The sequence below is a fragment of the Anas platyrhynchos genome, chromosome 3 (assembly GCF_047663525.1).
Source record: "Anas platyrhynchos isolate ZD024472 breed Pekin duck chromosome 3, IASCAAS_PekinDuck_T2T, whole genome shotgun sequence".
NCBI lineage: Eukaryota > Metazoa > Chordata > Aves > Anseriformes > Anatidae > Anas > Anas platyrhynchos.
The window spans coordinates 10,118,104-10,144,754 of record NC_092589.1 but is presented as its reverse complement, the minus strand read 5'-3'; the positions used below and the strand labels follow the sequence as shown (position 1 = coordinate 10,144,754).

The 26,651-nt window shown below is 37.2% G+C and overlaps 1 protein-coding gene across 8 annotated transcripts in view; it reads right to left on the bottom strand.

The window, feature by feature from the left end:
• The window catches only part of TASP1 (taspase 1), an 83,497-nt gene that overhangs the window by 22,595 nt on the left and 34,251 nt on the right, over positions 1 to 26,651 (bottom strand). For 7 of the 8 annotated variants that reach the window (XR_005264513.2, XM_038176958.2, XM_038176955.2 and 4 more), the window contains exons 8-11: positions 25,262 to 25,368; positions 19,615 to 19,734; positions 18,686 to 18,764; positions 3,117 to 3,227 (exon numbers count right to left, since the gene is read on the bottom strand). Coding sequence is in view for 7 of the 8 variants with exons in the window: in XM_038176958.2 (XP_038032886.1) it covers positions 3,117 to 3,227; positions 18,686 to 18,764; positions 19,615 to 19,734; positions 25,262 to 25,368 (417 nt within the window). In the remaining variant the exon portion in view is untranslated. The remainder of the gene's footprint in view (positions 1 to 3,116; positions 3,228 to 18,685; positions 18,765 to 19,614; positions 19,735 to 25,261; positions 25,369 to 26,651) is intronic. The other variant, XM_038176956.2, reaches the window with a different exon arrangement.

The window sequence follows — 26,651 nt, the reverse complement described above, 5'->3', positions numbered from 1 at the left end:
AGATGACACAAACATTTACTCTAAGTCTACATTCCACAAACTTGGCCACATTTGAAAGGAATGATGAGTAACAAAATCCTCTGTTCTTCTGTATGGAAGGTATTTGTGTTTACAGAACACCATTCTTCGATGGCGAACCAAGCCTTTAGCATTCTTCTACAGTAGATATCAAGCCCAGTCAACTTACAGAAAGTTGAAATTCAATTTATCCCACCTCCAGCTCAACCATCAATTGTGCATTATCCAAACTTAGCTGGCTCTGAGCAAGGATGAGAGAAGCACATCTGCCATTAGTTTGTTCATCACCTGCTGTTTAAACAGCACTCACTGTTTAAGCCAGGCATTCCCTTGCTGGAACAATTCCCAGGGCTCTGTGGAGATTTGAAGAGTTCTGTAAACAGGAAGCACCGATCTGATGGCAACTGCCAAAATCAGCTGTTCCTCCCTCCAATACAAGTAACATACATTTTGACTTTTGACAAAACATTCCAGCTCTGCTTTGTTAAAGCTATTAATTTTTTTTGGCCTTGGTTCATTGTAATTCTGGCAAAAATTTGACATGACCACAAAATAGGACTTTAAGAAAGACTATCAAGGAAAGAATCCATGCCATTAGCAAGTAGGCTATTAAGCTGTTTCAACCTATTGTTTTACAGTGGTATGAAATCCTGCATCATACCATGCATCTTGAGATAACGAATAACACATTAACCTCTACGAAAATTTACAGAAATAAATAGAAAATACAACCACCCTATTTCGTACAAACCTAAAGTTTGACATACAGTGCATTTTTTCAGCTCTTACATTATATTAGCAAGACGTAACTTTGCATTCCATCTTCAGAACTGCCAAGTTCCTCAAAATTCCACTACTGGCTACAAACTTGGTACAATGTTACATGTAAACAACAAGATGTATCTGGACTTGGAGGTTTTCTCAGCCCCTTCATTCATAGGAGAGCTGAGGACAAACTACTTTTTACCCTTTGTAATCAAGGCACAGAAGCACTTCACTTACACAAAAAGACGGCTGCATCCCTTTTTTTTTTCTTTTTTTTTTTTAAAAAAAAAAAGTTTCACTTTAATGCTTCCCCAAAGCACCAATGAGAAGGTAATACACATCCCTGCTGTTGGATAACAAAAACTTGCAGTGATAAGTTTCTGAAAATACAAGTAAGACCTATCACTAATTAAGGTATGAAATTACAAAAAGGAACTACAAAACTTTTTTTTCAAGTTTGCCAAGAAAAGCATGAATTTGATACTGCCTTTCATACTTTTCACTTTCCCCTGTTCTGTTGTTTTTAGTCTGTTTTCCCAAGGCAGTAAGATATCACACTGTTAGCCTGGTATCTCTGTCTGTCCAGCTCCTCTTTTTCTGTAATTTATAGTCTCAGGTATAATAAAAAACTTAGCTATATTTAATATGCTTTTAAGTCCAATACAAACATTTTCAGCAAAGAAAACAATTCATATATCACATAGTAGCCAGTTAACATTTAAAACAAAAACATCTGCTATGCAAACTGGTGGCAAAATATACCGAAACCAAGGGGAAAAAAAGAAGAGTTAAAGAAGCTGATTGATCACATTAAAATACCTTTACCAGGACAAACAGTAAGAGAACTGCACTTTTGTTAGCAAGTACCTCAACTAAAAATTTCCTGAACTTTTTTTTTATTATTATTATCTTTTATCAGACAGTTTCTGTGAAGTACTATTAAAGAACTATTCTGGCAGTAGCTGTTGAGTGTGTACATGCATCTGTGTGTGTTAACATGAAATCAAACGAGGATATATACTATTTGTGTTTTCTTTTGGTATTCCCACAACAAACTGCACAATAATTTTAGAAAGTAGGGAGACTGAAGACCTGATTTTCCTGAAGTTAGGTCACTTCATACAGAACCTGCAGAGTGACATTACAAATTAGTGATGCTATCACATGCATGCTTCCTAAAGACTTCTTGGATAATTAAATCCCTGACTTTGTGCACTGGAATAAATAATTTAATACAAAAAGTTACATTTGTTCTGCTTCAGTTATAATCTCTTTGGGGAAAATACTAGGATTATTCTGTTCTGCATTTTTATAGCATCTAGAATTGACTGCAACACAGCAGTATATTATTAAGTGAAGTCTTCTAATATGGAGGTAGCTTCTCCTCAAAAAGTCAAATGTTATGCTGTCAGAAGCAGAATTCAATAAGGATTCCACGTTATCAACAGAAATAATGGAATTGTAATACAATTCTTACTGAGACCAGGGGCAATAGTTCCTGGGTCCCAAAGAGGTATCTGTATGTCACTCTTTGTTCTAATTAAAATACCATAAAAAAAAAGTTTACAACGCAGTGCATGAGAAGTGCTATGTTTTGCAGAAGAAATTTTGGAAGTCAAAACTGTAGATACTAAAGCTTCAAAAATTTCAAGGTGTATAAAGACAATGCAAATCAACATGTATGCCAGAATTCCCATTAAAGTCTATGCTATCTTCATAAGTTCAAGCTCATATAGATATTTTAAAGCTTCACGTTCATATTTTGGTTATAACGTGACGGAAGAAAACAAGATCTGCATTCACATATACTTAATCCTCTCATATAAAGAAAAAAATGTGTTTACCCCCCAGTAGTCTTGAATGTAGTCTACATCACTTTTTCAATAAATCAATTTCATAATGTAAATAGCAAACTAGAAGCTGTCTGTCCAAGAAATTAAATTAGAAAAGGCAGTGGTTTTGAGGTCTGCTATATTTAAAAGGGTTAATGAGATGAATAATCTTTATAAATGCTGCTAAACCACCAATTCTAAAGCATGCAATTGTATGCTACAGCCAATGATTCAGACAGGAAATTCTTCCTTCAAACCTCTCCGGGTATTCTATGACTCACATATCAATTGAGATATTTCCAAGGGTTTTCCTTTAGATTTTTTCCTCTGTAGTTTGATTTAACATTCTTTAGATGTAATACAACACTAAATTTGAAGCCAACTGCAACACAGGGTTTCAACAGAAATTGTAAAAATAAGCATCTTAAGTTTATTTAATAGGGTTAATTGTATTTTAAACAATGCAATGAAATGCTTAGGCAATTAGCACCAGATACTTACCAATGAACTTGTTTTGCATAGTCTCGAGGAGAGCTTGGTGGGCATCTTCCGTTTGCAAAGCACACGAACATTCTCTGGCCAGTATGGTTCGGACAAGGTGCTCTCCACAACCTAAGGAAATATAAAGATTAGGAATAGTCAAAATATAGGTAGCACTATGAAAGTACTCTGCCATTAACACCACAGACAAAAAAAAAAAGCTGCATGTGAGGTTATCCAACATTTTTTTAATTATTATTTTTTAAAAGGATGACACTGAGTCACCAGAAAGTTCAATTATGCCAGCAGTTTCTCTCACAACCTTACTGAAATTTTTACTGCACAAAGTCATAGACCAAAGAGGGTTAAATAAAGAGAGAATAAACAGTAAGATTGTCTCTGACTTGTCATCTTTATCCAGATCCTGCAATTCTCTCTCAATTCACCTACTAGTCATTCTCACAGGAATACTTGGATACAGCTCATTATATACAACAAATATTTTTAACAGTTTAATCTTACAAAGATGACATCTTTAAATCAAAATCATCTTTGGTGAATGCCACAGTTAATTCCTCTGCATGATGTAGTCCATCTGATTCAGCCTTTTGTCAACAAAGGAATAAGTGAGTTTACCTACAACTATGTTACTTTGACATGGTGTCTGCTTATGGGACTATGAATAAAAATTACCGTAACTGTCAAAGGTTTGTCTTTAAGAAACTAAAAAACGCCAGCCAGCAACTGTTTACTGCCTCAGTACTTTCTGTATGAAACTTGCCAAAAAGGAAGATGAATTGGTCATTAGTGCTACTCTGTAGGAACGCTTTCACACCCGCTGCTTTTCTGCCATCCTCTTATCCATTCCTGTAACGTTCTTTGGGACATAGAGCTGTGGTCAAAGAGTGCAGTACATACTTATTGGATTAAAGTATTCTTGGAGAGGAAAACACATTGGCGATACCTTCTAGATACATAAGAAAGTCATTCTGCTGCTGTGCCTCTCATTTGTTGACATTTTTTCCCTTGGTGCCAAGGAAGCAGATGAACCAGCTAGAAGAGGTCGTACCAAGCACCAGTTTAGCTCAGCAGTGTAATCCAGTGAGGAAAAAAGGAAAGCCACAACTAATTTAACAGCTGTGACACGACAATGGTTTTAATCATCCACATTTAGGTGACTGCAATTTGATCAGACCTGCAACTTCAGAGCGTACCAGGGCCTAAAACCTCATTGGACACCAGAATATATAGAGAGAAGCCGAATGAAGTCAATTCCCAAATATCCTTATATGTTTCTAGCTAATTTCTCATTAACCACAAGGTTGCAAGCACTGTGCTGGCTCCATACAACAATCAGCTATAATCCAGTTGGACTTACTAGCTTAGGTGCAGAGCTACTTAAATACACCCCTGCAGCTTCCAGAGGAGATTTAGGGCTGGAAAGCACCTAACTGCTTTCTCACGGCAGAGAGCTGGAGCTGGTAAGACATGAGGCCTAAGCTGGCTTCAGACAAAGGCAGCTCAGTCTCCATGGATAACATTCCGTTTTCTGGAAGCATGAACAAGCCCAAAACAGAGGAAACTGAGTGACTCTGGATGAAGCCAGCCTAGATCTGGCACAAAGAAAGAATAACTAAATCCAACCCACACTGGCTGCAGTGCGGCCTGCTGCGTGCCTCATCTCCGTGCTTCCCAAAGCTCTGCGTTGGGAGCACTGGCTGGCGTGGGCACATGGCTGCACGAACACACACAGGCAGGGCTAGCGCCATGCCTTGGAGCTGCTCGCTGACTTGCTTCTTGTTCTTGCCACCGCTTTGAGCCCCAATTACCACAGCGACCTTCTCCAAGAATCTTTCTTTCCGATTACTCGTCACACAATTATACCCTTCCCCTTCATGACAAAATGAGTTTTCAAGTACCATTTCTCAAAAACTGCTAATATATCAGAAAACAGAACAAAAATTTACTCCTTCACTGTCATTTCCAAGTTAAAAAAAGACCAACCAACCCCCCCTCCCCCTCCCCGGAGCACTAGGTAAGCATTAGAAATCTGAGAATAAGCCCAGGATCAGATGGCAGAAGAATTGTGTGTACTTGTCCCAAAATCTTACAATCTTCCATCATCAAACCTACACTTCAGTCTTCAGTTACGTGCTCCTTCAAATGGGCAGTATCTCCTGATTGATACAATTCACTTAAACTGAATTGTTTGAAGTGGGGCACTCTGGCATTGCATCTACACATAACTGGCGTAATGGAAAGGCCAAAAAAAAAAAAAAAGCTTTGTATTGCAAACTGATTGAGTAAAAGCCAGGTATAAATTTAGAGGAAACTGAAAGACCTAAAATAGTACAATAACACAGCAAAAGGGAGGCCATTCTTGAGAGCACAAGAAAAAAGTGTTTTCACAGACACTGCCAAACTCTCAAGTTACTGAGAAAAGTGTCCTGGTTAGGACATTATCTTCAAGAGGATCACACAATACAGCATCCTTCAGCAGTTGCTTACAGGAAGGTCTGTCTGTTCCTTGCCTCATTACTTCCACGCTGGAAACCTTTCGACCACAATACAATTGAGAGTTATCTCATACTTATTCATTCAAGACCAAGTAATGCATAAAGAACATGCAAAAACTGCAAGATGCATTTTGCCCATAGATCACAAATTGGACCTCATTTGTTTTTAAACAACAAAAATGTAATGATTATGAAATCCAATTGTAATGAATAGGACTAAATAAGAATATGCTACAGCAAAAACTTAGCAAGTCAACTTTTTCTTGAACAAAACCTGTTAACAACTTTAAAGATAAATTTAATACGCTACATGAGGTAAGAAGCATGGGGCTTACAATTGAATCAAGCAAATGAGAAACAAAAATAAGAATGAGCCTATGCATCTCCAAGTTGTAATAAAGCCAGATGTTACTACTTCAGAATTTAAGTAATTCCTAAATTGGCATCAAAAAGACAATAGCTATTTTTTAGCATGATGTATTATCTTATTTTCCCCCAAGAGAATCACTTTATTGAAGAATTCCCATAACATTGAGTCTTCTACAAAAAAAAATAATGAAGAGACACAAAACTTAATATAGGTTAAGAACAGCTGCAGCCCACTGATGTGATCCAGGAACAACCACAAGGAAAGCAGCCTTGCAATTCTACTAACACATCACACATCTCTACATCCCCACAGACAAACTGATTTCTTTTTGTCATATTTATATCAACCTACAAGGCAGTAAACTTACAGACCGCTGCTGGCAGCTTACGTAAAAATCTTTCAGCACATCACACGCCAGCAATCTGCAGGGACAGATAACTAATGAAAACAATCCCCCCGCCACCCTTTTTTAAAAGAGAAATTTGTTCCTTCAGTTTTTCAACTAGGAACATCTATTTTTGAACAAGAAAATAACTATGCAGTGTTTCACATGCCTCGACCAGATAGAGACTGGGAAAAATTAATTATAATTATTCCAATAGAATGGTATATTATATTATCTCAAGTAGAATCAAATACTAGGTCGTGCACTGTCTGCGGGTTTATCACACCTGTACGTCTTCACTGTCTCAAACCTGGAAAATAGTGCTGATAATACCAGGACTAGACGCAAAATAAATGCATACAGAACTACAGTAATCTAAACCTGATTTATAACATACAATATAAAGTTGTGGGTTCAAATTTATAGTTTCATTCATTTGTAAACTAACCACCAGCATTAGCCAACTCGTGAAAAAGTTTTATTAACATGAACCAAGATAGCAACAAGTCAGAGCTACCACAACGCATTTCCAAATCACGCATGAGCTAGTGAAAACTTTGGTCTGGTTCACTTGCTTAACTATCTCACGTTATGTTTAATATGTCTTATTACACTTCACAGATTTTCACTAAACAATACTGAAATCAAACCAACAGGAAACTTGCTGTGATGAATTTTCAATTCTACATTAAAGTTGAAGTACGCTTGTTTTAGTAACTTTCCTGTAAACAGAGTCTGAATCATTTTATTATCCTCTCCCTGTTAAGATGATGACTTCTTTGGTAACCAGAAGCTCACGATATCTCAGAGACAAACGCTCTCCAGCAAGACCAAAGCTTCCATAAGCCTTCATGAAAGAGTGAGTCAAACGGAGATAGCTATCTGGAAAAATGTACTGGGTTAACTTAGTGCTTCTAAGTGTAGGAACTGTTTCATATAGTAAGCAAAGTATTTTCCGAACAGTAATACTGTGCAAGCACCATGTGGCCTTTTTGTCTGTGGTTGCAGAAGCAATGGATATTCTATTTTGAGGAATAAATAAATCAAAAGGCAGATAAAGATTAGTATTTTTATGCAATTTTCTAGCCTCCTACACCAAGGGGAAGTAAGTATGTTCAAAAACCAGATTCCTCAAGGCTCAAAAGGCACATAGCAGGAACAGGCTCCTATGACAAGGGAAGCAAGGAAGTATAGGGCACAACAGTCCTAGCTTTTATTTCACACTTAAACCAAATGGCTTGAGGAGATACAGAGTCTCAATTAAATAAATAAATAAAACCTGTCGAAACCTAACTGATCAAGTTACACCTTTTTAATGCAAAGTTCAGAAGTTTTCAGCCGTGTCTGAAAACCGCTTTAGCCCCGGAGACCATACAAAAAGCATCAGAACTGACTTTCAGAAATACAGGTCATCTTGGATCACATCAGAGAACAGTTTCTAATGCAGTGTTTCTTTCAAACTGTAAAGCTAACCAACAATGAAATATGACTTCCCTCCTCTGTGAGTATTTACACGTGCAGTTTCTGAGAATACCACTTTTCCTACTCAGACGCCCCTCGTTGAGTCATACAAGGTCTCCACAAGAACAATCTGAGAATCCACAGCCTCCTTTGTTTCCCATAGTGTTCTCTTTCGTCTGTTATAACTTAACATTTATGTATATATCAGTAGTTCTCTCCAGTTACTACGTCAGCCAAAAATAGCACAGAAAAACACAGAGCCCCCAAGATGCATTTTTCAAGCTCTGAGCACAGCAAGATGGTCCTTCCTGCACTCCCTGCCCCATGCACCAGATGTTGCTGATCAGTGAATCACAGATCAAGCAAACCAGAAGTACCTGTTACGTTGTACAGTGCTGTCCTGCAAGTGCGATGCATGCCATTTTGCAGGGGAATGAAAGACAGGAACCAATCATGGCAAGCTGTCAGTGTGCTGACACATGACAATAATTTTCCCATTGTCATCTGTAATTCTAACAGCAGGCAGATATTCTCTCTGCACAGCACAGGATGTCTTTGTTACAGAATGTCAATATATGCACAAGACAAGAAATATGGGGGTCTGGGGGTTGTGGTAGACAGCAAGTTGAATATGAGCCAGCAGTGTGCCCTGGCAGCCAGGAGGGCCAACCGTGTCCTGGGGTGCATCAAGCACGGCATTGCTAGTAGGTCGAGGGAGGTGATTGTCCCGCTCTACTCTGCGCTGGTGCGGCCTCACCTCGAGTACTGTGTGCAGTTCTGGGCACCACAGTATAAAAAGGACATGAAACTGTTGGAGAGTGTCCAGAGGAGGGCTACGAAGATGGTGAAAGGCCTGGAGGGGAAGACGTACGAGGAACGGCTGAGGGCACTGGGCCTGTTCAGCCTGGAGAAGAGGAGGCTGCGGGGAGACCTCATCGCAGTCTACAACTTCCTCGTAAGGGGGTGTCGAGAGGCAGGAGACCTTTTCTCCATTAACACCAGTGACAGGACCCGCGGGAACGGGGTTAAGCTGAGGCAGGGGAAATTTAGGCTTGACATCAGGAAGGGGTTCTTCACAGAGAGGGTGGTTGCACACTGGAACAGGCTCCCCAGGGAAGTGGTCACTGCACCGAGCCTGACTGAATTTAAGAAGAGATTGGACTGTGCGCTTAGTCACATGGTCTGAACTTTTGGGTAGACCTGTGCAGTGTCAAGAGTTGGACTTGATGATCCTTAAGGGTCCCTTCCAACTCAGGATATTCTATGATTCTATGATTCTATGATATATTAGGATTGCATACCTTAGCAGGCATAAATGTGAATGGCACACCTTATTGACCCATTTAAAGATTTAAGTTTTTTTTTTTTTTTTTTTTTTTTTATTATAGTCCATAAAGGTACATCGAAATATATACCTTGATTCACAATTCTAATGTTTTGTCAGTGATACGCCAGGTCATATTATTAATGAGCAAAGCTTAGCAAAATTAGGTTTTCTGAGTGTATTAGTAGTATAATTACGAGTCATCACGTGTTAGAGCCAAGCTAAGGCTTTTACACTTCAATTACTATTTAGCTGCATGCATTTAATGGTTTTTCAGCTGTAAGTCTTTTTGAATGTTTCATTCTGTTTAGCTTGTCAGTGAACTATCCCAGTGTAATTCAACAACATACTGCTGGATAGGTAAGTACTGCAGCACAGCAGCTGTGGACACAATCCAGGTTTGTTTGCGAATGTGTCAGTTTCTGAACCGAGAAAACAAACAAGTCAGTAACATGAAAGGTAGAGCTTACAATTCCTAATGATCTTCAACAGTTAATTGCTCTATTCTGTAGTAATTTACTAGCTAGCCTACAAAAAAATCACAACAACCAAATTACTAACTTTTAAGGTTGTCAGTATCTTTGATTTTCAGCTATTAAATGACATACTATTGAGTATTATCTTGAAGAAAAGGTTAGAAATCTGAGCTATAACAGTTAAAGGAGCATGGCTAACCTTTTGTACCAAACAGTAACTAGTGCTCCAGCTCATTCGTAGGTTATACAAATGTAAACTTGTTGTAGACTTTGGTTCTTAATTTGTGCTTCATGTAAGAAATAATGGATTAAATTATTATGTTTTTTTTTTCTTTCTATTTTTTTTTCTCAACATAGGGACTTCTCAAGTAGATTTCAATGCTTAAAATAACCACAACAAGAGGGGAAAGAACCCAGCACACTATAAGCTGAACATCCCATACAAAGCGTGCTCTGCATCTTATAATGTCCTACCAATGGAACCAAGATGGCAAACGAAAGGAAGGCCTTCTGCAAAGCAAAGGCCTCCGAGCAGCGTGTCAGAAAGAAATTGTTTTTCTGCTTCTTTTGATGGGAGATGCTTTCAAGTCAGGAAATTAGAAACAGGTGTGCCAGAGGGCACATACACATCCATGCACCACACTGAAAAACACGCGTTTTCAATTTTCAGACATGAAAGAGACTCCTGTTGAATGGAAGGAGAAATGAAAATCTAGCTTTCTTTCTGCAAGCCATAAGCAGAGAGCTTATGTAGCTTTGACAAGCTGCCTGAGCCCGTCTGGCGATTGAAATGTACAGTACCTCAACGCAAAGTGTTGGAGCTTGTTTTAAAGGAGCACAAAATGGAAACTTGCATTACTCATATTCACCTAAGAATGGAAAAATTAATCTGGTTTACTCCACTGCCAAAATATGACTCTTCCCTTTTCAGAAGTTAAAGATAGAAATTACAGGTTATCTGTATTTTATTATCTATTTCATAAAGCAGAGACTGAACCTGGCCCTGTCAAGTTGTTTCAGTTTTGATGTTATTATTTTTAGCAGTGCCCAAAAAACAAGTATCAGTTCACAAGTTACAAATTACCACTCCTGCTTTATTTCCTGAAGTAGTTTCTTAGTAATGTCTAATGGAAACACAGCGAAACCTGTATTATAGCAACCTCTGGTCTATTAACAGCATCTCTAGAAAGATATGACTAAAAACTTACAAGGCAATGATGTTAAAAAATAAGATACAGTAAAGTAAATTACTTGGCTTGCAAGATACTGGTACAGTTAGTTACCTATTAAAATAAAAATTCAAGAACATTTCGGATTCTAAACTCTAATTCTGAAAAGACAGAAAATGCTACAGTCTAGCATAATGCACTACAGTACTAAATTAAAACCTCTTAATTTTTAGCTTTTTGCACTTGTGTCAGCTGCTGCATCTTGCCTTCATACTAGCAAGAGAAATTTTTTTAACTCACTTACCTGCTGCCAGGAAGAACACCTGCAAGCAAAATGCCATACAATTACTGAAGCATTGATCCTAGAGGGATCAATGGAGCACGTTCATGTAGACAGAAAACTCTTGGGTGATTTAACTTCAAAACTAGGAAATACTTACTAAGAAGATGCACACTGAATTTTCCCAAAAGGTTGTAACAGAAACCGTGGTTAAGTTTCAAAGACAACAAGAAATATCTAACATTGGGACAAACTTTATTTAACATTTATTTTCTAAGGAGCTCTATCATTCATCTTTAATTTTTTAGCATGAGGAAAAAAAAACAAACACACACTAAAACTAAAAATCACTCCAAAGAGCAACTGATTCTACAAATTTACAGATAGAAAAAAAAGGAAAAAAAGAATAATTAAAAAAAAAGACTAAGTAGTTAAAAGTTGCAAAATTCTTGCAAAATTCATGAATACTTCACTTTCAATGAAAACTTTTCTGGAAAGTGCCAGATATCTTCAGGTATTAATAAACTGCTTGTTTCAATTATTATGAACAAGCATTTCAGACGACTGCCAAAGAGAAAACAGAATGAAGAAAAAATGTAGTTCCATTAAACTGGATGCACATTTTATGTTTTATTTTACATTTAGTATATTTTGAAAGATGAAATTCAGTAAAACTGAAAAGGAAAGACACAAACTCATTTTTGCCTAGGCCTTCATCAGAAGGTTTGTTGTTACTGACCTCTTTGTGAAAATACTACACCAAACAACAAACCTTTGGTCAGGTAAAACTTCCAAGGAGAGAAGCGAGTCAATAGCTTCTAAAGTCATTAGCTACCTAAACACGTATGATCATTTGCTCCCGATGACAGAAAAATGCTTAAGACAAAAACAGAATTCAGGTGGATGTGGTCTCGATTTAATTTTCTATCTTTGCATCCAGGTCATGCCATTTGGGCCAGGCACGGCAGGCAGACCAGGACTGACACTTTTCAGAGGAGGCAGTGCTGTGCTGCCTGCCTGGCTGCTGCCCCAGGTTATTAACACGCTGCTCTGTGAGCAGTGGGCCTTCTGCAGGAGCGTACTGCTTTTCCAAAGGCAGTGCAACTTCATTCTTAAGATATATTATTACATTAAGTCCAGTTAAAATTTCAAAGGGCAATAAGCACCCTATGGCTGTTGAATCCATCCAGTTCCGTTTCAAAAAATTAAAAAGAAAAAAAAAAACACCTTTCTAAAGGTCATTCAAGGAAGCATTCTGATTATTTCCTGGACTGGACAACTCCCTCAGCTTTGAGCACCGTGGTAGCGTGTTTCGTTGACTGCCTTGTAGCGCTACCACTTCCACAAATCATCTCTGCCTGTTGCTTCCTCCCTCTTCACACGGCCTCGCGGTGATAGTATGTCAGTTCAGACACCACATGCTACAGCACTGAAGCCTCCAAAAGGCATCTGGAGACAAAGTCTGAACTCTTGACAGAAGCATTGACTTCAGAGGTAAATGCTGATCTGTCTGGAGACAGACCCTTCTTCTGCAGCCCTCTGTTCAACTGGCACAATGACATAACTCTTCTCCATACGCAGCTGCTTCATCTGCGATGCATTAAATTACCTATTATTCCCCAAACCTTACAAGAGCAGACTGATTTTGAGAGACAATACATCTCTCTACAAAGGGATTAGCTATACCACAATCACTATCTCACACGATGTAGCTTAAACAACCCACGCAAGATCCAAGATTTGCCCGTGAAATTACTGCGGGCCTTTGGCCAAAGGAGGGCACAGGTCAGGCAGACCGACCGCACCTGCCCAAGTACTGGCAGCCACTCCTGCCCTCAATGCATGGTACCTCAAAATCAAACATCACAAGTCAATTTATGGGTATTAAAGCTTCTGTGAGAGGCATTTCCTCCACACATTTGCAGATAAATCTATGGTTCCTGTTGAAAATGAGGTTTCAAGTAACAATCTATGGTTCAGCAACTTCCATAAGCAGAAAGAAAGATGCTGGCTATGGCATAGCTCAACAACTGATTTACCAAGCACAAGCCACCTACTCTGCACAGGAGGTATTGCCCATTCCACATTACTTGCTCTGTTCTCCAGCAGAATCATCCATAAGGTATACGATGGACTTGAAAGGAGAACAAAACTGAACAAAAATAAAAGTTTGAGCAGGAAGAGACAGTGGAAGGAAGAGTGAATATGCTCATTTCTCACTGATGATAATTTTGAAAAGATGAGAACATGGGCAGCTCTAACTTGTATGAACAGAGGTTTGGGAGGCCACAACTGATGAACTTATTTGTCAAGTAAATTCAATGTATCCAAGAGCAATTTCACAATCTTGAATTGTATTCTCGAAAACCAAGCCAAACCCAAAACTTAGGGAAAAGGATCAGCTTTACATCATTACATGGCCCCATGGCTGTTAGGGCTGGCAAAGGTACACACACCAGCCAACTCAACCCACTGTGAAACAACTCTCCTAATTTCTTGTTTTATCAATCCGTATGGATATCAATCTGATGGGAGGGAATGAAGGTGAGTGAGCCAGACTTGTCTCAGGGGAGCCCAATGACAGGACAAGAAGCAATGGCCACAAATTAAGAGACATGAAATTCAATCTGAACACAAGCAAAATCTTTATGAGGGTGGTCAAACACTACAGCAGGTTGCCCAGAGAGCTTTGCGATCTCTGTGGATATAGTAAAAACCCAACTGGACACCAGTCCTGGCAACCTTTTCCAGCTGACCCTGCTTCAGCAGGGGCTGGACTACATGATCTCAGGTTCCTTCCTACCTAAGCAGTTCTGTAATACTTCACAATATAAAATGTGCTGTTTTTCACTTTACTGAATGATGCATCAAAAGAAAAATATATCCAAATCACCTTTTGAAGTATCTTAACATAATCCCTAAAATGCATTTATGAGCACAGAGGCCACTCTCAGTGTCTATGAGAACTTCTACCAGACTAATCCTCGCCTGCATCTCAGTTTGGGTCCAGAAACCTGACATCCCTGCTACTTTCTCAATAAAATGTAACTTCGGGCTCAATCCAATTATATTCATTAATATGCTTACTTCTTCTGAAATAATTCAATATATTTAAAAATTCTACTCTCCTCTTTCTTTAGGATTATAAACCATAATAAGGTTCCATTTAAATTCTCCTTAGAATTCTTCAACATTCATGTATCAAACATGCTCCTCAAATGGATTCTCCTAAATGTCAGAGACTTTTCAGCTTTGTGTTACAGAATTTCTGCATTTTCTTAATAACCAAGACCTTCAGTCTGTCTTCAGAAACGAAGTACCAAAGGGCTTGGCTTGCTGATTTCATTGGCTGCTCCATGCACACAAAGCACACCAGCCACGCATGAAGAATGGGTAGGGATGATTTCTACTAGCTGCTGTTGTAAAGATGTTAAAAAGTAATGCTATTCATAATTCTCCATTTCTTTATTTCCACTCAAAAATTCCACTTACATTTGTGTTTTCAAAGCCTCCTCCATTAGCTGTTACTGTAGATTTTATATCTAAGGCTCTGTATCTCCAAAAAAGAATTATTACTTTCCAACTTATCTCCCAGGAAAAACACAACCTACCTCTTCTTGGCACAGTTAGTAGACCAATATCCACAATCATCATGGATGTCCCAGCTGGGAGAGATTGAAGTCACACTTGATATTATTTTGAATGACAAAAATATGCACAATGTCTTTAATTCATATTGCGTTCAGGAAAAAATAGGAAATGTTTTCTTAAAGTACAGCCAAAAGGCAGACAATTGTTTCTCCTGTGGTCGGATTTTGTTCACGAATATTTTCCTGCCAAGTAATACCCATCTTCCTGTGTTTATATTCATATACCAGCAAAAAATATTTATTAAAGAGTTTCAAGTGACCTTCAGAGTGTGCCTTTGGCTTTTGGAGTGGCTGGGTGCTTAAAAGGGGAGGCTGTTCTGTGTGTGCACATACAAGTGTGTGCATAGGCACAAATGCACATGTGAGCTCTTAAAGGCAAAAACTGTGGTTTTATACCACTCCAAAACAAAAAAGGGTTTAGCTTCTACTTATCTTTATGCTAAATAAAGGCCATTGGCAATGCCTATCTTATTTAGCATGCTTTCACTCAATCCATCATTCTTGCATGGAATGGCTCTTGCATTCTGTTGTTAGGTGCCACAGTTAAGGTTGCACAGGTATCTTAGCTATGTCTGTAACAGCAACATTCTCTGAATTTCTTGAATTTTAATACTGGTTTTGAGATACTTACAGCATTCCTATAATATTTATCCTTAAGCTACCAGAAGTCCCTAAACCATGTTTTCTTCATTGTTGTTGTTTGTTTTTTTTTTTTTTTCAGAAAAAAAAATAATTGTAACATAATTTAAAGTTCCTGCTTTAAAATGTCTTCCCAAAAAATGATGCAGAACTCAGAAAGATTGTACTTGTTTAACATAGAAATTGAGTTTCAGACTAACAGCTACAAAACAGACCTTGAATTCAAGGCCCTTTACATTCAAAGTCATTCCTAAATCCCAAAGTCTCCCCATTCCTGTCATCATCTTTTGTTTTCAGTTGTTCCACCCCCTGTTAAACTATATCCATACAATATGAGTTTTACAATATCCTGTGTATTATAAACCATGAAGTATCTTTTGAAAAGTCAAAAAAAAAAAAAAAAATAAAGCCAAAAGACTAAACAAGGCCAAGAGAGTGTTAGAGGTAAGAAAATACCGTTCAACAAGTTGAAGTCATGCCCAAACAAGTTCAGAACCACCATCTTTGGCACATCCAATGTAAAATCATGATAAAAATGGCCCAAATAATATTTGAGAAACAACTTGCTAAATGCATAACAACTAATACTAAATCCCTTTTGAACACATCAAAAGCAGGAAGCCAGCCAGCATCCACAGGGCCAACAGACAATCAAGATGTAAAAGCATGTCTTCAAAAAATACACGTCCATTAAAAAAAGCTACATGAATTTGGAAGTACTTTTAATGAAGTAGTCTTATGGCAACCCCTTTCTTCCCTTTTATGAGAAAAGCAGTGAAAGATATGTCTCAAGCTGAAGCTTCGAAAGAAGGATTTTAGAACAAAATTAATAAAAATCCAAGTACATAAACAACTGAATTATTAACTGTGGCATTTGAACTGACATTTCTTTTTCCAAGAAAGCTTCTACACAGTTCAGTCGTCACAGTAAGAAAAACATTCCCATCAAGGATTAAATGACTGAGCTTCCAAACACAAGTAAGAAATCTTTAGCAAGTCATTTGACCTATAAAAATGAAAGGTATCTCCAGCTTGTAAAGCCCCAATGTCGCAGATCACTAGAAGGTTACAAAACAGAGTGGAGGTGCCAGTCCTAGTCCAGTACATTTCCTTGCAGACCTGCAACCACCCTCTGTTCAAAACTGGACACCAAACTGTCTGGAGCTCTAGTATGACCCAGTATGTCCATTCCTATGTTCCTGCCAATTCTGAATGGATTGTGACATACAAGTGTTTGTATTCTGTATACTTTGAATTGCTATTCCAGACTGCTTTCCCTACTCCTGAGATTTTCCCCACCTTGTTCAATCTTTTTCTTATCACAGCCTCCAAAATCCAAAGACATGGATCTTAAAATATTTTACAAACACTGACTCTTAAAAATTGCTTGGAAAAAGCAAATGCCAAAAAATATCCCTTCTCAACATTGAATATAAAGGCCGATTCAACAACCTCTCAAGGCTCAAATTTTTATCCCTAGCTATCACTGAAAAATAATCTCTGGCTATCTAGAAAACAAATTTGTTTACAAGATAAAACATTATGAGCTTCTGAAAATGGAAAAAAGGATGGTATTGATTACAGAGGAGTTCGCACTTCCTGTAAACATTTCTATCTTCCGCTCTTTCTCTTGCTCTCTCTCTCACACACACAAACTTTAAAGGAAAGCCAGAAACAAGAGTTTAATTAAACACCACTAGTCTGAATTTCAAATCACCGAATAAACAGATGGCCATGCTTCATAGACCGCCAGCAGTCTATTTCAATTAACTGCAATTGGTATTAATATAACGCGATGGAAGCTAGAAGACGTGAACCAAAGAAATACATTTATATATGTGTGTGTGTGTGTGCGGGTTATAAATAGTGTAACATTAAAGTATTTACCATTATATAAAATTAGTACCAGCATAAAAGAAAGGAGACTTCTGTTTAAGGCCATCATTAAACCCAGTCAATCTCCTTTAAATATATCAGGCTGTTTGTCTGTACTTATACAGACTTCGAATCCAGCTGACTTTGTAAAGAGCAGTTTTAAAAAATTCAATAAAGGTGTCCTTCTCAGCTTTTCCACAATCTCCAATATTGGCCTTATGCTCACCACTTACTATGGTCACCAACTCTACAATATTTAAATATATTTGCTTACACAAGTAGGCATTTTTTTTAAACTAAAATCAATATGGTGTTTCTTGCACAGAGATGTCTTCCAACACTTCTGCATTTAGTATCGTAGATTTTGCATCCTGACAAGTACTTTTTCTGTTTAATACTGCTCATACAACCAGGATCAATCGTAAGATGAAATTCAGTTCTTACAACAGCTTTTACTTTTTATTTTATTTTTTTAATTTTACTTGCAACTCCTGCATAACTTCATCTTAAAACTTTTGTGTTCTAAATATTTACCTGGTATTTAATACAACACAATTATCTTTTCAATGTCTGTTCCTGACACGTCAGAAGTATCTTGGGTTACATTCTCCAGTCTTCCGTAGTGTTATGAGCTATTACCCTAATTATCTACTCTTTTGTTATTTTTCTTTTGTTACTATTCCTCCTGTCCTGATAAATTTAGTAGATCCGTTGTTAAACTTGTTTTTACAATTGTTGTCTCCAGTGCTCAGCATTCCAGCCAATAGAACAGCTCAGTGTGACAGCAGACTGGAAGGCATAATATGAACAAAATACTTTTGTGTGTCCAGGACCCTGAGATTTCCAAATGGAAGTTTTTCTGATGTTACAGTCACAATTTCTGAATAAATGTTTTCCAAGACATACGCTCTAGTCATTTGTTTTTGCCTTTTCCTCTTCCATTTAAGAGGAAACGAGAGCTTTGTGAAAAACAAAATGACTTAAATATTCCCTTAAAATAATATGTAACCCTTTTGGAGGGAAAAGTGCAATTTGTAGCATTTTTGTATGCCAGGTACCCTCTTATGTTAAGGACCTTCAAATTCCCTTAGTCCTCTACAGAAGGCTTACAGTTAGAGATGCATTTTGTTTAAAACAGCATTAGACTTCTAAAAACAGTTCTTTACAGGACAATAGATCTATTAATACATAACAGATAGAATACATCCTTTCAATGCAATAAAAGTTCAAGTGGATTAATTTATGGATTTAAAGACAATACTAGCATATATATGTGTGTGTGTGTGTGTGTGTGTGTGTATAAATACAGTGATACAAATATAGAATGCATTATGGAAATAATGGTAATATTTTAATTCGTCATTTATATTAAAACTCTTTTGGATTTGTAAACAAATTACATAGAGATAGCAACATTTTGAAATATTTATAAAAGTAGCAAATACCTGAAGTACTCACAGCAGTGGAGTAAGGTGTATGAGCTCCTGTATTTTCAGCCCAGCAGCCACAGCCATAAAGAGCTGCCTGTGGAAAGAAACACAGCTTTCATAAATTTAAATACCCAAGCTATTGGGTTGTTTCAATCCCTTAAAAAACAAACAAACAGAAAGGACAAAAAAAGAAACCTGAGAAAAATCCAAGTATTAATACAGCACATCAGAAAATCGTAACAATCAAAATAAACATTCCAATCCACTTTGGTGTATTTTCCAGTACCACTTTTCAGAACTGAGTGATTATCTCCAGAGGTATAGTATTCTAACCTAACCTTAGAAAAAAATAAGTATAAATAACAAAACAAAATAATGCCAAATGTTCCCTTTCATATAAAGTCCCTTTCATTCTCCTATTCCAAAAGGAAATCTTTAATATGTTTTGAAAGAGACAGATGACAGTGGCAAAAGTACACCAAAAATACACCTCTACAGCAGAGTATGGCATTATTTCTGATGCATTTCAAAACTCCCTTGTTTAATAACAGTAAAGAATGCCTATAACTGATTTGTTCTTTTAATACCATTGTCACTTCTACCAATTCATAAGATTATTTAAAAATTGAATAGCTAGGACAACTTCCCTAAATATTGATAAAAATCCTATTTAAAAACACTTCAAGTATTTAAGAGAGTACTTGTAGTAAGCAAGAGGTATTTAAGGCTGAAAATTAAATATTAAGAGCTCTGGCAAAAGGTAACTAAAGAAAAAGTTCTTACCTATCAATGTCTTATAACACTGATGCAGGACACTAAAAACAAAACTTACATTCCAAGGCAGTGATAATACCTTCAGAGTTTAATGGGAAAGGGAGGGAGAACATCAGTTTGCTACCACAGCTCTACTGAACAGGCATTCCCAAGTGAAAACGTATTATCACCTGACCGACTCTTCCAGGATGCTTTAGTGCTAAACCTCCACTGGAGACAGCAGCAGCGACATTTCCTTCTTGGTCAACAACAACTGCACCAACTGTATCCAATGTTCCTGAGTCGTTCTCCTGCAGCATACACAAACAGAAATAACTACTAAAATAGCAAATTAAAGGTCAGGTTATGCTTTTCAGGAGTGTGCAAACTAACATGCACAGAACCAAGTGGCAGAACCATCGACAAAACTGATTTGTTATCATGCATATTGTACTGGTGGTGCTGCCACGAATCTTCCCAAAATGTTCTCTTGCCTCAGACAAGACCTGAAGAAAGCTTCTCTGGAAACAAGAAGGAAATAAGTATCTCACAACTCATCCCGATGCTTAGATTACCTGCCTTTATTCACAAAAGCACCAAAAATCCCTTTATGCTAGTGATGCACACTTGTCCACTAAGAAGTGAATCAGGAATTCATTCCAAAGATACCGTATCAAAAGACCTCTCCCAAAAGCTTTGAGGTGGCATTTTCAGAGACTTCTGATCTTTAAAACTATATACGATTTTAAAAAAGACACACACACACAACCAAATCAAAAGAAAACAGAATTCACAAGCAGCAATTTACCACATAAAGAGAAAATTCAAATTCTTCTGAGCAAGACAGGAAATTCCCCCCCTTTCCCCCCCCAGACAGATTCCAGATTCTTTCTGCCATGTTTATTCTTACTTTAGCAATCTCCAGTGGCATCCTGGTTGAAACAAATTACCCTCCACTCCCTCTGGATTGCTCAAGATGTCTCCTTACTTCCATCACTTCCAAGGCACATTTCCTCCCCTAAAAGCGGGGGTCTTTCAGCATCTATTCCTGATGCAAGCTCTCTGCCTACTGTCTCACAAACACTTCAGCTCTCACCTCTCACCCTCCAATCTCCCCTTCCTTACCCTGTTTCCTTAACACTCCTCAGTCACTCTATCAGAAAGAGCAGTTTTCCCTCTGCCTAAGCTTCCTATAGATTCCCCTCTCTGCCCAACCCATTGCAAGGCACTCTGACTTCGTGCCCAGCTGCACACTTTTAATAGGACACAGCATACAGTATGCATAAAATGAATAAACAACACTGATACATCATCCATCACACACAGCGAAGATGAACACTGCTTCTGCACAAGCCCTCAACCCATGAACTGATCGATCTTTCCTCTCTAGAAATCGACCTGCTTTAAAAAATAAAGTAAAAATAAAACTCATTCAAGCAAATAAACTCTGTTAAGCTATATTTTTTTCATATAAACATGTTTTTTTCTGGACTAGAACCCAGGTGAAAAAGCAAGCTAAAAAAATCTATATCCAATTATTCAACTTCAGATCATCCAGCTCCCATCATCAATGAAAATTTACTTGGGCCAACTGCAAGCAGAATTCCTATGAGACTCATGCTCGTGATACTCTGGCCACATTTTGCATAGATATAACGCCTTCAAAGTAGCTATTAGGAACAATTTCTTTACTCTGAGCATGCTGAAACACTGGGACAGGCTTCCTAGAGAGGTGGTTGATGCCCCAAGCCTGTCAGTGTTCAAGAGACATTCGGACAATGCCTTTAATGATACGCTTAAGTTTTGGTCAGCCCTGAAGTGGTCAGGCAGCTGGACTAAATCATCTCTGGAGGTCCCTTCCAACTGAAATACTCTAATTGAGTTACTATTGTACCAGTCTTGAAATGAAATACATATAATGCAATACTAGTGTTCTACAGTATGTTTCGTACAACTGGAACCCCTAAGCAGGAGTGTCATCCTCAGCTTTAACCCAGGACAACAGTAAGCTTCCTCTCTTGAACTACACACCTGAACAAGTTGTGCACGCAGGAGCTGGCCATATTCAATATTAAAACAGACAGATGCCCTAAAAGTAAAGCAGAATAACTGAAAAGAGAAGAAGAGGTGAAAAATTACAAATCCTAATTCAGATATTATTAACCCAATTAGAACACTACTCAGTGACTCGATGATCTTGAGGTCTCTTCCAACCTAGAAATTCTGTGATTCTGTGATTCTGTGATACTGAACAGTGGAGCAGGCTGCTCACTGGAGGTGCAGACTCCCAGTCCGTGGAGATTTTCAAGATGAGACTGGATAAAGTTCTTCCAAACTTCTATGGTTCTATGATTTCCATACAGAGAAGAAATACTAATAGGATGCAGGTTTTGTTGTCTATCCCTTGCCCCCACTTTTATCAAAGGAAATTATACCCACAACAAAAAATAGATGGATAGACAACTACAGATGTGAAAATCAAGCCCATCAAAGTTAGGAAATGCCACAATAAAGGCCACCTGTATAACCTTAATTCATGTTAAATCAAAGACTTGGGGTTCCCATAACGAACAGAAATACACGTTAGATAGATGAGGCTCAGAATAGATCAGTATGTTTTCCATATCATCTGACAGCAAAGAAAAAATGCTTGCAGCCTTTTTTTTGCAGCATCTTATTGCTCAATCTGTCATCTAACTTCAGATCTAGCTCTTACTTGCATATTTGCCTTCCACATTTTTTTTCAGAGATATTTTAATCAAAAACCCTCAAGCATTTACAAATATGTCTCATGAAAACTTTCTTCAGCATTATTTTCTTTAAAAATTATTTTCTTTATAAGAAGATCTATTTCATATCAGTATTTGCTGGCAATACAGCGGTATAGTTTGCTTGTTTGGGTTGATTTTATTTTAAGATAGGGAAACTTAGGAGGCTGGAATTTTTTATTTTTTTAAGGGAAATGCCTTTTTTAACATGCCGCAACCCCCCCCCCCCCCAGCCTTCTGAAGGAAATTTGTATCAGTAAAACAAAGCAAATCTGCATTCTGCTTCACAGAACAGAAGTAGGGGCTGGGGTGTAGACTGTGATTAGAAAAAGAATCACTGCTGCTGTTACTTTTACCTTTACTCAGCAAACTCAAAACCAGCGTGGACCAGTTCTATTCCACATCCAGTGGGAAAATACATGATTGAATCTATTCTAGATTTATCTCTACATTTGTTCCCATTTCAACACTATTGACTTTACACACTTGTGACACCATGAATGTCTACACTTCAGCCTTAAAGACTTTCAATGACACGTTTCAGCTCGACAAAACATATGAACATCGAAAGATTCAGGATCCTGTCAAGTTGATACCAAGACAATCACCAGAAATATGTTAAATGCTACAATTCACAAAGTTTAAATATATATAGATAGATAGATACACATGGACACATTATATATGTTTTATATATATATATATATATATATATATATGTTATATATATATATTTTAAAGCAGGCAAACTTAACAGACTGTCAAAACTCTAAAATAAGTCCAAATTCCATATGGGTCCAAGACGGACTATAAGCGATCCAGCTTGCTTGCCCGTAGGTTTTTATGTATTTAATTCATAAATTTAACACCTTAGACTTCAAAATTTTGCAAGTTCTTGAGGAAACTTTATTATTACTTGGCCATATCTGTTAACAAATTCCATATTTAACTTAAGCTAATAATTTATATTAACAAGTCAATTTCAAAAACAGTTTGGGAGTTTTAACAATGTAGTACCACAATTTAAAAATAATCTGTTATGTAGTTTGTATTTAGTTTTCCCATGGAATTTTATTACATTTTAACAGCTTCTCATTCTTTTACAGATTAGTATATTTAATTTTTTTATCAAAAGCTACATTTTCAGAACTGTACGTTTTTAGCTGGTTAAATTTAAACTTAACAGCTTAAGCTTCCAGTTAATTTTGACCTGTCTTTCTTGATCAGCGATACTATATCTTTACTTAATCCTTTCAGTTATATTTTCCATTCAGATTTAAATTTGTTAACATCCTTTCTACCTTGCTCTTCTTCTGACTTCTCAAATTTCAGAGATGAAAAATGACCAGGGTTTATAACAACTGTGCAATACTGCGGCACATGAAGCAGGTAAGAGACTGAAAGTAGACAAAGAAAAAAAAACAGCTACCAACTCTTGCTTACAGGGACAGGTCCCCAGCTCCAGAGAAGCACAATAAATACAAAAATAAAATGAGTATTTAACAATTAAAACTTAACCTTAACGAGAATGGTCACTTTTAAGTATTCATGTATTTAAGTAGCTATAAAACATATTTTTAAGATTTTATGAGAGCTCGGCTTTGACAATATGAGTTTGGAGATCACAGTTCACGTGCCTCATCCTTGATAAACAGTCCCTTTCTAACAGCCTAGCAAGAACTATTCTACTGTTCTTGTAAAATTTGCTCTCACAGAATTTTTCATTTCTATTTCATTTTGAGGAGTTAAAACTGCATTTATCCTATGCTCTGTGCAGTAGGACAAGCAGTCCACTTTGTCAGCATGGTTTGGTCTTCACCCCCCCTCCGTGGACAAGATGCACCCAGAATGTGGACAAAACCACTGTGTTACTTTACTGCATTACTTACCAGTGAGTAGAGCTCTATTTGATCACCTCCTTTACCTACCATCACTGGCCTTTCAGGGTCTCCCACAAGTGCTGCACATGACTCTGGAGCCCTTGAAATTTCAAATTGCAGGTCGGTAAGCTCATGCATTGGCATATGTTTCAAGCATTGACTTGCCCCTTATTACATGAACTCCAATACTACACAGAGACCCCTCCTCCCTCAGTCACATTTTAACATCATTAGGAAATGGAAGTTTCACAAGGAAATGCATGAAGTCACGTGAACAGGGAAAGTTCCAAAGCCAGTAAATAACTTTCTCCCTCCTCTAGCCTTACTTTCTTTACAGGTCTTACCTCCCTGAATATTGAAAATTAGCACCCTGATACAGAAAAGTCCTGATCTGAGAACCAAGAAGAAAAATGCTGAATTTATCACTGGTTTGCATTTGCATGGCAAAAAAAAAAAAAAGTTGCATTCTCTGTAGTTCAACTCTCTAGGATTTGTATATTATTTATACCAACATATGCAACTAAATAAGGCAGTGGTCAGTCAGGTTACCAAAGCAAAAAGAAGCGGCCAACCCAAATGGCCACAGGCCCCACATAAAGCACAAGGATTTAATTTATTTAGCTAAAATTTAACAGTAAGAACAAATACCATGATCAACGTTTTCAAACGATAACAAAGGCTCTAAATTTAAACTAACAGAGTGAGGGAAACAGAGGGAGTCCTAATAGTTTTGTAGTACAAGTAATAGGGGCCAGGTCAATGCTAGATGCATGCACAGATGCACATGTTTACCTACCTGATATTTCAAATTTCACCAATTCCAGCTCCATAACGCAGTGCACTCAGGAAACATTTAAAAAGTGGGAAACACTGACAGAGATCCCAAGCTAAAGAAAATGTTTCAGGAAATAATTATCCGTTTGTGTTTACATTTGTCATATTTCCACTTCAAAATAGGCAAAATACATTTTCCATAGCATAGACAAATCCAAAGCGAGAGCTTGGCTTCCAAATAGCAAGGCAGAAAGTTTTAATTTGCACTGTTATCATTATATCATCCAAACATATGGGTGGCTAAGGAGAAGAATCTTTTGAGGCTACATTAGTCTGATCATACGTACAACACAAGATTTATTAGCCATCAGCTGTAAGCTTACAATGACACAATAAAATTTGAAACACAAACTAACCTTTTCATTTGATTGTCTTCTTTTCTTAAGTTGAATGAGATCTGTTTCCACCTTTTCGGCCAACTCCAGCTTCCTCTTGTTCCTCTTAAAAGCTGCTAAACTAAACCCTATAAAAATATTTCAAAACCATTTAACTAAATAAAACTTACTTAACTTAAACAAATACTGATAAGTTTACATTTTGGAGGTCTCCTTCCCCACATTCTCAGCAAAAAGCATCAATAAAAAAAGCCTACAACAAAAGTATTTAAGTTCCAGTACAAGATGTTTACAACTTTTCCTAAACGAAAAAAGTTCTACTATTGTTCAGCAACAGTGATGGGTAAAATAACTAGTAGAAACAAGTTGCAGAACACATATGGAAGCTATGTCGGTCTAAATATCACTCTGTTTGGCAAAGTAGCAGCACTACACAGAAGAGAATGGAATAAATGGCTTGCATTAAAATTATTGTTTTTGACTGCTGACAAGTAAATAGATACCATGTGAGCTCATTCTGATATCCATAAAATTAGGCTACTACTTTATTACCTTAATTGAATATCTGTATGTTTACCCATATATTTAAAGCCACACGGTAATCAAGCACTATTTTTATGTTCCATAATCCAACACAGTATAAAGACCACCTAGGTCTTGAAAAGACAAACATGTATTTTCCACATCTAAGTCCCACATTCAGAATCTAAGTGTTTCCTAAAGTGCAATAAAAAAATATTTTAAAAATGTTATGCTGAAGAGTCCAAAATGACAAGTTGCCATTTTACAAGTTTCAGTCCATGAGTAACCTGCAGATATTGACAAATTTACTTCAAATCAGTTATGACTTATTATTATCTACATATTGACTTAACATTTCCATTGAAATGTAGAGAAAAGAGGGGAGAACAATGTCTTTTGTCACTTGTTCAGACAGGGAATATAAGTTATTTGGAGGGCAGAGGTATACACAGGTAGGTCACTAACTCAGTGGAAGGTAAAAAGCACAGGTTTCCTATTTAAACTATAAACTATAACTTTTTAAAATGTCATTTTAAATGAAATTCATAATACAGCTACATCCCTGTTATTCAGAAGACCAGAACAGCTGCAAGAATAGGCAATGAATAAAATCAATACTGCAGAGACAGAAGAAAACAACGCTTTCATTTACAGCTCTCACACAGTACAGACATTGAGCATTTTACTTCTTTCAAGCTTCCTATCCAGATACCAAAATCCAGATACTCTCCTTTAAATCTGTTTCAAGTCCACAAAAAACAACCTTAGCCTGACACAATTATTCAAGTATATAACCTAAAAATAATGAGAAAAACGGAATTTCTCTCCAAAAAAAATAACACATACCAGTTTCTTAAAACTGTAAGCATGTATTCATCTGCCATCACCA